Source organism: Anolis sagrei, chromosome 4 (genome assembly GCF_037176765.1).
Source record: "Anolis sagrei isolate rAnoSag1 chromosome 4, rAnoSag1.mat, whole genome shotgun sequence".
Classification (NCBI taxonomy): domain Eukaryota; kingdom Metazoa; phylum Chordata; class Lepidosauria; order Squamata; family Dactyloidae; genus Anolis; species Anolis sagrei.
The window spans coordinates 5810326-5822471 of record NC_090024.1 but is presented as its reverse complement, the minus strand read 5'-3'; the positions used below and the strand labels follow the sequence as shown (position 1 = coordinate 5822471).

At 40.7% G+C, this 12146-nt stretch overlaps 1 protein-coding gene across 4 annotated transcripts in view; it reads right to left on the bottom strand.

The window, feature by feature from the left end:
* The window catches only part of LOC132775158 (1-phosphatidylinositol 4,5-bisphosphate phosphodiesterase gamma-1-like), a 134978-nt gene that overhangs the window by 5556 nt on the left and 117276 nt on the right, over positions 1–12146 (bottom strand). For all 4 annotated transcript variants that reach the window (XM_060775983.2, XM_067467235.1, XM_067467236.1 and 1 more), the window contains 3 exons: positions 7295–7409; positions 4480–4641; positions 3456–3544 (listed from right to left, as the gene is read on the bottom strand). In XM_060775983.2, coding sequence (XP_060631966.2) covers positions 3456–3544; positions 4480–4641; positions 7295–7409 — 366 coding nt within the window. The remainder of the gene's footprint in view (positions 1–3455; positions 3545–4479; positions 4642–7294; positions 7410–12146) is intronic.

The following is a 12146-nucleotide window of genomic DNA, read 5'->3' as shown; positions in this document are numbered from 1 at the left end:
TGATTTTGTCATTTGGGAGTTGTAGTTGCTGAGATTTATAGTTAAACTACAATCAAAGAGCATTCTGAACCCCGTCAACGATGGAACTGAACCAAATTTGGCACACAAAACTCCTATGGCCAAGAGAAAATATTGGAAGGGTTTGGTGGGCATTGATTTCAGTTTTAGAGTTGTAGTTCACCTACCTCCAGAGAGTACTGTGGACTCAAACATTAATGGATCTGGACCAAACTTGGCATGAATACTCAATATGCCCAAAGTTTGAGAAAAATAGACCTTGACATTTGGGAGTTGAAGTTGCCGGGATTTATAGTTAATCTACAATCAAAGAACATTCTGAATCCAGCCCATAAGGGATCTGTACTAAACTCGACATGCTACGTACATGGCCAACATTGATTCCTAGTGGGGTCGGGGAGGGGTTGTTTTTGAATTCTGGGAGTTGTAGTTCACCAAGACCACAAAGAAAGAGAAGGACAGGCAGAGAGATATTCTGCCTTCTCTGCCAAAAGGGTTCATAGAATCATAGAATCAAAGAGTTGGAAGAGACCTCATGGGCCATCCAGTCCAACCCCATTCTGCCAAGAAGCAGGAATATTGCATTCAAATCACCCCTGACAGATGGCCATCCAGCCTCTGTTTAAAAGCTTCAAAGAAGGAGCCTCCACCACACTCCGGGGCAGAGAGTTCCACTGCTGAACGGCTCGCCCAGTCAGGAAGTTCTTCCTCATGTTCAGATGGAATCTCCTTTCTTGTAGTTTGAAGCCATTGTTCCACGTCCTAATCTCCATGGAAGCAGAAAACAAGCATGCTCCCTCCTCCCTGTGGCTTCCTCTCACATATTTATACATGGCTATCATGTCTCCTCTCAGCCTTCTCTTCTTCAGGCTAAACATGCCCAGCTCCTTAAGCCGCTCCTCATAGGGCTTGTTCTCCAGACCCTTGATCATTTTAGTCACCCTCCTCTGGACACATTCCAGCTTGTCAATATCTCTCTTGAATTGCAGTGCCCAGAACTGGACACAATATTCCAGGTGTGGTCTAACCAAAGCGGAATAGAGGGGTAGCATGACTTCCCTAGATCTAGACACTATGCTCCTACTGATGCAGGCCAAAATCCCATTGGCTTTTTTTGCCGCCACATCACATTCCTGGCTCATGTTTAACTTGTTGTCCACGAGGACTCCAAGATCTTTTTCACACGTACTGCTCTTGAGCCAGGCACCCCCCATTCTGTCTCTTCGTTTTCGTTTTTCCTGCCAAAGTGGAGTATCTTGCATTTGTCACTGTTGAACTTCATTTTGTTAATTTTGGCCCATCTCTCTAATCTGTCAAGATCGTTCTGAATCCTGCTCCTGTCTTCTGGAGTCTTGGCTCTCCCTCCCAATTTGGTGTCGTCTGCAAACTTGATGATCCTGCCTTCTAACCCTTCATCTAAGTCATTAATGAAGATCCTGAACAGGACCGGGCCCAGGACGGAACCCTGCGGCACTCCACTTGTCACTTCTTTCCAGGATGAAGAGGAAGCCTTGGGGAGAGTCACCCTCTGGGTTCGTCCATTTAACCAATTACTGATCCACCTCACCGTTATTTTGCCTAGCCCACATTGGACTAGTTTCCTAAGACCATCAGAAATAAGTGTTATCTGATGGTCTTTGGTGACCCCCCTGAAACCCTCTCGCGACCCCCTCGGGAGTCCCGACCCCCAGGTTGAGAAACACTGCCCTAGTTGTCCTTTGTAGTAGTCGCACATCTTGCACTTTATCCCATACAGTCTCTCCATTGCTGCAGCTGCCACTTATTTTATCCCAATGTTTACATCCCGGCCATAGTGTCAGTAATTTACCGCCACAGTTAGAGGATCACAGCTTGATTGAGTCTGAATTGATATTTTCAAATGTGTATGTGTTTTATTTTTTTTATTGTATTTTATACTGTGTTTACTTTTATGTATGTTTTTAGGCACTTTGTGCTGTCTGTAAGCTGCTCCAAGTCCCTTCGGGGAGATGGTGGCGGGATATTATTATTGTATTATTGAAGGCTTTCATGGCCAGAATCACTGGGTTGTTGTAGGTTTTTTCGGGCTATATGGCCATGTTCTAGAGGCATTTTCTCCTGACGTTTCGCCTGCATCTATGGCAAGCATCCTCAGAGGTAGTGAGGTCTGTTGGAACTAGGAAAAAGGGGTTTATATATCTGTGGAATGACCAGGGTGGGACAAAGGACTCTTGTCTGGTGGAGCTAGGTGGGAATGTTTCAACTGACCACGTTGATTAGCCTTTAATGGCTTGGAAGTGCCTGGGGGAATCTTTTTTTGTTGAGAGGTGATTTGATGTGCCTGGTTGTTTACTCTCTGTTGTAATTTTTGATTTTTTTTTTAATACTGGTAGCCAGATTTTGTTCATTCTCATGGTTTCCTCCTTTCTGTTGAAATTGTCCACATGCTTGTGGATTTCAATGGCTTCTCTGTGTAGACTGACATGGTGGTTGTGAGAGTGGTCCAGCATTTCTGTGTTCTCAAATAATATGCTGTGTCCAGGTTGGTTCATCAGGTGCTCTGCTATGGCTGACTTCTCTGGTTGAACGTCTGGTTGACTTCTCTGGTTGAGGCGAAACGTCAGGAGAAAATGCCTCTAGACCAGTGGTTCTCAACCTTCCTAATGCCGCGACCCCTTAGTACAGTTCCTCATGTTGTGGAGACCCCCAACCATAACATTATTTTTATTGCTACTTCATAACTGTCATTTTGCTACTGTTATGAATTATAATGTAATTATCTGATGTGCAGGATGTATTTTCAAATCTCAAATACCCAATATGCCCAAATTTGAATACTGGTGGGGTTAGGGGAGGATTGATTTTGTCATTTAGGAGCTGTAGTTGCTGGGATTTATAGTTCACCTACAATCAAAGAGCATTCTCAACTTCACCAGCAATGAAATTGAACCAAACTTGTCACACAGAACTCCCATGATCAAGGGAAAATACTGGGAGGATGTGGTGGACATTGACCTTGAATTTTTGGAGTTGTAGTTCACTTACATCCAGAGAGCACTGGGGACTCAAACAATGATGGATCTGGACCAAACTTGGCATGAATACTCAATAGGCCTAAATGTGAACACTGGAGGACTTTGAGGAAAATAGACCTTAACATTTGGGAGTTGTAATTGCTGGGATTTATAGTTCGCCCACAACAAAATAACATTCCGAATCCCACGAACGATAGAATTGGATCAAACTTCCCACACAGAACCCCATGACTAACAGAAAATACTGTGTTTTCTGATGGTACTTGGTGACCCCTCTGACACCCCCTCACGACCCCCACAGGGGTCCCGACCCCCAGGTTGAGAAACACTGCTCTAGACCATGGCCATATAGCCCGAAAAAACCCACAACAACCCAGATATTATTATTATTATTATTATTATTATTATTATTATTATTATTACCTTGGCATTGACTATTTCAATATGGAGAAGCAGAGAAGCGAGCTCCAGATCCTCACTATAGCTGTTCTTCAGGGGTACGGATCGGTAACCTAAAGGAATAGAACACAGTTGAGAGAACAATCCAGAACCCACAGTCCTCAAAGTCATGGAAGTTGAATAGCCAAACAGACTATCCAAATATTTTATTATTTGAATGCATCAGTTAAACAGGGCTCTGGATGTAGAGTGGTTGTACAAAGTTACCAATCTGGTATCATATCATTAGCCGCCTTGCCCAAAGAAACTAAAGTGGGGAACAAACCAGCTTGGCCAGATCCTGAGCAAGGTGGCAAAAATATGTAGCAGTGGATCAGTGAATGAAAGAGGATGTTGCAACCCAGAGCAGGAAACTGGACCCTAAGACAACAATCCACCACACTTGACTTCAGAAAAACAATCCTTTTATATTGATGAAAGATGAGTACAAAAATAGAGGAAATATGCAAGGTAAAAAGCCACAGTAAAAATCAGCAACAAGAAATGTCCATGAACAAGATTAAAAAACCCACAGTAACACTGCTAAATCCTGGAACCTGTTAGCAATCCACTAACCGTACTTGAAGCAACTAGAAAGCCTCTTAGGAATAAGTCCACTGGAATCAGGAGACCTGCCAAAGGTGATGCATGAATCTGGAACGATGTCTGGTCTGAAGATGCATCCAGGCGAGAGGTACTTAAGGCCGAGAAATCTATTACGTGACACGCCTGCCAGCTTTGTTTGCATTTCTCTCAGTCTAGCTGACCTTCGTAAACTTTGAGATTCTCCCCTGCTCTGCCAAATCTGCCCTCTCCTATCCTCATTAGAGAGCCCAGGTGTCAGATTCTCTGGAGAGCTAAGACTGGAAGGAAAAGGGAGTGAAAGTACACAAACCGTCATCTTCTACGTTGACCTCAGAATCAACATCTTCATTGGCATCAGGAAATACAATCAGAGAATCAGGTTCAGGTTCACACACAGGCTGAACCCCAACAGGGGAAACGGTACCTGTTTTAAGGCCCTTGATGGGGAATGTCGCCTGAGCCAAGAAGTTGGGGTCGCTGAACATGTCTTCCTCGTAGACGACGAAGCGGAGGAAGGCAAACTCCGGGTTGTTGATGTCGAAGACAAACTGCTTGACGAGCCAGACTGGATTGAGGCCGTTGTCAGCTGGGAAGGGAGACGGGAAATCAATATTAGTGTAACGAGGAACTTGAGTCCCAGAACCCAAGCAAACATTGCATTTGTTTCAAGTGCAAGAAATGAATAGGGAATATGTGCAATTGACAATTGGAATAGCTTCAGATTACAATTTTGGACTGTGTAATTTTAATGTTTATACTATAACTAGCTTGGGGACCTGGCGCTGCCCGGGTTATTTGAGAATGCATTGTTTGTTTTGTAAAGTTTGGTAATATCAGTTTGTTTGTTTGTTTGTTTGTTTGTTTTGTCGTGTCAGGAGTGACTTGAGAAACTGCAAGTCGCTTCTGGTGTGAGAGAATTGGCCACCTGCAAGGACGTTGCCCAGGGGACGCCCGGATGATTTGATGTTTTATCATCCTTGTGGGAGGCTTCTCTCATGTCCCCGCATGAGGAGCTGGAGCTGATAGAGGGAGCTCATCCGCCTCTCCCCAGATTTGAACCTGCGACCTGTCGGTCTTCAGTCCTGTCGGCACAAGGGTTTAACCCACTGTGCCACCTGGGGCTCCTATCAGTTTGGTAATGTGTGATGCTATTTATTAGGAAAACAAACATTCCTTCTGTTTGTTTTTTAATTAATGCTCCCATTAGAAAATGCATAAGGATGTGGGTGAACTACAATTTCCAGAATTGTGGGTCCGTCATTCTCAAACCCCGCCATTACTTACATTTGGCCATGTTGGATCTGTGTGCCAAGTTTGGTCCAGATCAGACAGCAGCTGAGTTCAGTAATATCTAGGTAAGGGTGAACTACAACTCCCAGATTCCCAGGGCAATCACCCCCAAGCTCAGCCAGTATGTACAATTGGCCATGTTGGTTCTGTGTGCCTAGTTTGGTCCCAATCCATCGTTGGCTGAGTTTACTGTTCTCTAGATAAGGGTGAACTACAACTCTCAGGGTAATCACCCCTAAACTCTGCAAGTATGGGCAATTGCCCATGGTGGGTCTGTGTGCCAAGTGAGTTCCAGGTCCATCATTGGTGCAGTTCAGAGTGCTCTTAGATTACAGGTGAACTATGCATCCCAGTCCCTACAACTCCTATAAATCATGGTGAATTATCTCCAAACCTCTCCAATATGTTCAGTTGCTGATCACTTCCTCTGCTGTGTGCCAAAGGAAAGGGTCGGAATGGGATAAGAGCGAAGCAATGGGCGGGGTCATGCAAATGAAGAGAGAAAGGAACACTGGGATGTGCTTGCTTTAACCTGCAATGTCCTTCGAGAGAGAGACTTGCTGTCTTCTCTGCACTGGAAACAATAGCTTATTTGTGAAGGCTGGAGGCTGTCTGTGTGAATGGACCTGGGCCAAACATGACACACAGAACCCTCTGGACTAGCTCAACCTACTGGAGGGGTTTGAGGGGACTGACTCACCATGGTGGGAGTTGTAGTTTACCTACATTCAGAGACACTGTGACCCCCACTGATGGACCTGGACCAAACTTGACACACAGAACCCCCATGACTAACTCAACTTACTTGGAAGGGTTTGAGGGGACTGACTCACCATGGTGGGAGTTGTAGTTTACCTACATCCAGAGATACTGTGACCCCCACTGATGGACCTGGACCAAACTTGGCACACAGAACCTCCAGGACTAACTCAACCTACTTGGAGGGGTTTGAAGGGCCTGACTCACCATGGTGGGAGTTGTAGTTTACCTACATCCAGAGATACTGTGACCCCCACTGATGGACCTGGACCAAACTTGGCACACAGAACCTCCAGGACTAACTCAACCTACTTGGAGGGGTTTGAAGGGCCTGACTCACCATGGTGGGAGTTGTAGTTTACCTACATCCAGAGACACTGTGACCCCCACTGGTGGACCTGGACCAAACTTGGCACACAGAACCTCCAGGACTAACTCAACCTACTTGGAGGGGTTTGAGGGGACTGACTCACCATAGTGGGAATTGTAGTTTACCTACATTCAGAGACACTGTGACCACCACGGATGATGGACCTGGGCCAAACATGACACACAGAACCCTCTGGACTAGCTCAACCTACTGGAGGGGTTTGAGGGGACTGACTCACCATGGTGGGAGTTGTAGTTTACCTACATCCAGAGACACTGTGACCACCACTGATGATGAACCTGGGCCAAACATGACACACAGAACCCCCTGGACTAACTCAACCTACTGGAGGGGTTTGAGGGGACTGACTCACCATGGTGGGAGTTGTAGTTTACCTACATTCAGAGACACTGTGACCACCACGGGTGATGGACCTAGGCCAAACATGACACACAGAACCCTCTGGACTAGCTCAACCTACTGGAGGGGTTTGAGGGGACTGACTCACCATGGTGGGAGTTGTAGTTTACCTACATCCAGAGACACTGTGACCCCCACTGATGGACCTGGACCAAACTTGGCACACAGAACCTCCAGGACTAACTCAACTTACTTGGAGGGGTTTGAGGGGCCTGACTCTCCATAGTGGGAGTTGTAGTTTATCTACATCCAGAGACACTGTGATTCACCACTGATGATGGACCTGGGCCAAACTTGGCACACACAACCCCCAGGACTAACTCAACCTACTGGGGGGGGGGGGGGGGTTGAGGGGACTGTCTTGGAGGGGAAACACCAGTCGAGAGAGCCGCCCCCTCACCTACGACCTCCGTCTTGTTTTTGCTGTTGTCGAACTCTGAGCCGCAGACCTCCACTTCCACAAAGGGACAAACGATGCTGCGGCCGTTCTTGGGGAGGTGCCGGGCCCCCAGGATCTGCAGAGAGAGAGAAAGGCCGGAACAGGTTAGAGTGAGATAGGAATGTGCCATCCACAGGCCAAATACACCCTGGAAGCGCTTCCATGACCAAAATTATCCTTAAGGAGCATGGGGTCAACTTTTCTGGATATCTGCCACTGCTACTTTAGGGCCTCACTACGAGGGTTGAATGAAAAGTAATGCCTCCACCTTCGTTACTTGGGTGTGGATGGGAATATTTTAATAAACCAAATGCAGAAATAATCCTTAGAATGTGCTTTTGAACTACCACTATTCACTTTTCGACATTACTTGCTTACTTAGGCGATCCCTCGTTGGCCAAGTAGGATAGTCTTCCAGGATCAGTGTTCTGGTGGTCTGTAAGTGACTGTGGAGCCCAATTCTTGACCTGCATCTTCTCCTGCAGTGAGGGCATTGGTTTCCAGGTGGAAGGTGGTCTTGGTCAGGGTTGGCTTGACGCATCTTCCTCTTGCCATCTTTCTCTCTTTCACCCTCCATTCGTGCTGCTTCAAATTCTGCAGCACTGCTGGTCACAGCTGACCTCCAGCTGGAGCGGTCAAGAGCCAGGGCTTCCCAGTTCTCAGTGTCTATGCCAGAGTTTTTAAGGTTGGGTCTGAGCCCATCTTTGAATCTCTTTTCCTGTCCACCAACATTCCATTTTCCATTCTTGAGTTTCGAGTAGAGCAACTGCTTTGGGAGACGGTGGTTGGGCATCCAGACAACATGGCCGGTCCAGCAGAGTTGATGGCGGAGGACCATCCCTTCGACATAATCACCAGACAATTGGCCAATGATGAACAAGTTTTCTGAAGCCGTCACGGAAGAAATCGATACTCTGTTTCAGCAACCAGATTCTCACAGTTCTCTCATCCTGGGTACCCATCGTGCACAGATCTTCTGATAGCCAAGCAAAGCAATAATGTGACCTACATGTTCTTTTGAAATGCCGATTATGCTTGAAATTTCTCTCTGAGTGATACGATGATCGTCCTGAATCAATCTGCCAACCTTTTGCTTGTAAAACTCAATGGTTGCTGTCACAGGACGCCCAACTCTTTGTTTGTCACGCAAGTCAGATGTTCCCACCTCAACATCTTTAAACTTACTCGCCCAACGATGCACAGTACTCACATCAACACAATCACCATAAACAGCTCGCATTCTCTGATTAATCTCCTTTGGGGTGACACCTTCTGCTGTCAAGAATTCAATGACTCCATGTTGCTTAAGTCGCATTGACCGACTGTCCATACTTCTGTCAGGAGTCAATTTCTGATGGCATGAAGACATCACAAATTCCCTCCGTGACATCCTGACTGAATCATCCTGGCTGACTCAATTCTCTCTCTGTGACATTTTGAAGTCAGCAGAGGGCGCTGGAAACCTTGTATTGGAACTTGTGAAGCAAGAAGCACTAATAAGGAAACTGAGAAGAGGGGGGAGATGGGCAGGAAAGGTGTATAAAAGGAAGTGGTGGTGGGAAAAAGTCAGTAGTGTCTTTGCTGCAGAGATACAAGCAATATATCCATTTCAAATCAGAACCGGCTTGTGAGTGGTTATTTAATATTGCTATATAGATCCTACAGTCTTACAACTTTGCACTTTAACAACACAACCGTTCAATGCTAAGGCTTCCCACCAAAATGAAACTGTAGAAGAAAGTCTACTAAACAACTCAGTACCTGGGGCATACCAGTACTGCAATCTGTTGAGGAGTTACGAAGGTGGAGGCATTACTTTTCATTCAACCCTCGTATATGTTCTTGATTGTCCCCAATCCTCACTGCTGGCTAGCTGAGGGAATGTGCCAAGGAAGCTGCACCCATTCCCTTTCTAACTACAGGATGGGAGTATTGGAATTGAAGAAGCGAGGACACTTGTATAGAGAGTAATTGGGGACAAAGGGAAATCTGTCGTGTCTCGTTTTCACTTCCGTGTCTTACAGCCATGTAACTGAAGTTGCTTAGCTTCCTAGTTGCATGTACAGCTCACATCTTTCTTCTTCTCAAAAGTCTTTCCTGTTCCTTTTGGGTTTTTTTACTTATTTCTAATTATTTATTTTATTATTACCATATATACTAAAGTATAAGCCGACCTGAATATAAGCTAATTTTACCACAAAAAACTGGGAAAATGTATTGACTCGAGAATAAGCCGAGGGTGGGAAATGCAGAAGCTACTAGTAAATTTCAAAATAAATAGATACCAATAAAATTATATTAATTTAGGCATCAGTAGGTTAAATGATTTTGAATATTTACATAAAACTGTAATTCAAAATAAGACTGTCCAACTCTGATTAAACCATTATTCTAACCTTCTTCAATGTAAATATGCTTACATGTCCTCCAATAATAATAAATAGAGTAAAATAATAATAATAGAGTAAAATAATAAATATAACAATAACAATAATAAATAGAGTAAAATAATAAACGTAATAACAACAATGATAAAATAATAAATGTAATAACAACAACAACAACAAAGTAAAATAATAAATAATATTGACTCGAGTATAAGCCGGGGGAGACTTTTCCAACCTAAAAAGAGGACTAAAATAATAATAATAACATTAGAGTAAAATAATAAAGGTAATAATAACAATACAGTAAAATAATAAATGTAATAACAACAATAATAAAATAATAAATGTAATAATAAGAACAACAAAGTAAAATAATAAATAACATTGACTCGAGTATAAGCCGGGGGAGACTTTTTCAACCTAAAAAAAGGACTAAAATAATAATAATAATAATAATAATAATAATAATAATAATAACAATACTGTAAAATAATAAATATAACAATAACAATAACAGAGTAAAATAATAAATGTAATAACAACAATAATAAAATAATAAATGTAATAATAACAATAATAAAATAATAAATGTAATAATAGATAAAATAATAAATGTAACAACAACAACAACCAAGGAAAATAATATATAACATTGACTCGAGTATAAGCCGGGGGAGACTTTTTCAACCTAAAAAAAGGACTAAAATAATAATAATAATAACAATAGAGTAAAATAATAAATATAATAACAACAATAATAAAATAATAAATGTAATAATAACAACAACAAAGTAAAATAATAAATAACCTTGACTCGAGTATAAGCCGGGGGAGACTTTTTCAGCCTAAAAAAAGGACTAAAATAATAATAATAATAACAGTAGAGTAAAATAATAAATGTAACAATAACAATAGAGTAGAATAATAAATGTAATAATAAAATAATAAATGTAATAATAATAGCAATAACAATAATAACAACAACAACAAAGGAAAATAATATATAACATTGACTCAAGTATAAGCCGGGGGGGACTTTTTCAACCTAAAAAAAGGACTAAAATAATAATAATAATAATAATAATAACAATAGAGTAAAATAATAAATGTAATAACAACAATAATAAAATAATAAATGTAACAATAACAATAATAGAGTAAAATAATAAATGCAAAATAACAACGATAAAATAATAAATGTAATAATAATAATAATAATAATAATAACAACAACAACAACAACAATAACAACAAAGGAAAATTATATATAACATTGACTCGAGTATAAGCCGGGGGAGACTTTTTCAACTTAAAAAAGGACTAAAATAATAATAATAATAATAACAATAGAGTAAAATAATAAATGTAATAACAACAATAATAAAATAATAAATGTAACAATAACAATAATAGAGTAAAATAATAAATGTAATAACAACAATAATAAAATAATAAATGTAATAATAATAATAATAATAATAATAATAACAACAACAATAACAACAAAGGAAAATTATATATAACATTGACTCAAGTATAAGCCGGGGGGGACTTTTTCAACCTAAAAAAAGGACTAAAATAATAATAATAATAATGATAATAATAATAATAACAATAGAGTAAAATAATAAATGTAATAACAACAATAATAAAATAATAAATGTAACAATAACAATAATAGAGTAAAATAATAAATGCAATAACAACGATAAAATAATAAATGTAATAATAATAATAATAACAACAACAACAATAACAACAAAGGAAAATTATATATAACATTGACTCGAGTATAAGCCGGGGGAGACTTTTTCAACTTAAAAAAAGGACTAAAATAATAATAATAATAATAATAATAACAACAACAACAACAATAACAACAAAGGAAAATTATATATAACATTGACTTGAGTATAAGCCGGGGGAGACTTTTTCAACCTAAAAAAAGGACTAAAATAATAATAATAATAATAATAATAATAATAATAATAACAATAGAGTAAAATAATAAACGTAATAACAACAATAATAAAATAATAAATGTAACAATAACAATAATAGAGTAAAATAATAAATGCAATAACAACGATAAAATAATAAATGTAATAATAATAATAACAACAACAAAGGAAAATAATATATAACATTGACTCGAGTATAAGCCGGGGGAGACGTTTTCAACCTAAAAAAAGGACTAAAAACTAGGCTTATACTCGAGTATATACAGTAATTATTTTTACTAGCTTTTGTTTGAAAAGAGAGCAGCATGAGGAATCTTTCTGCCTCTGGATGCCGGATACAGAGACGTGAGAGTCCACCCAAGTTAGGTCAACTTTCTTTTGCCTATTTACTCTGTTATATTTGAGATGCATTACCTGCAACAATAACAGGAAAACCTTACCACAATTTCCTGTGTATCCTCCTCA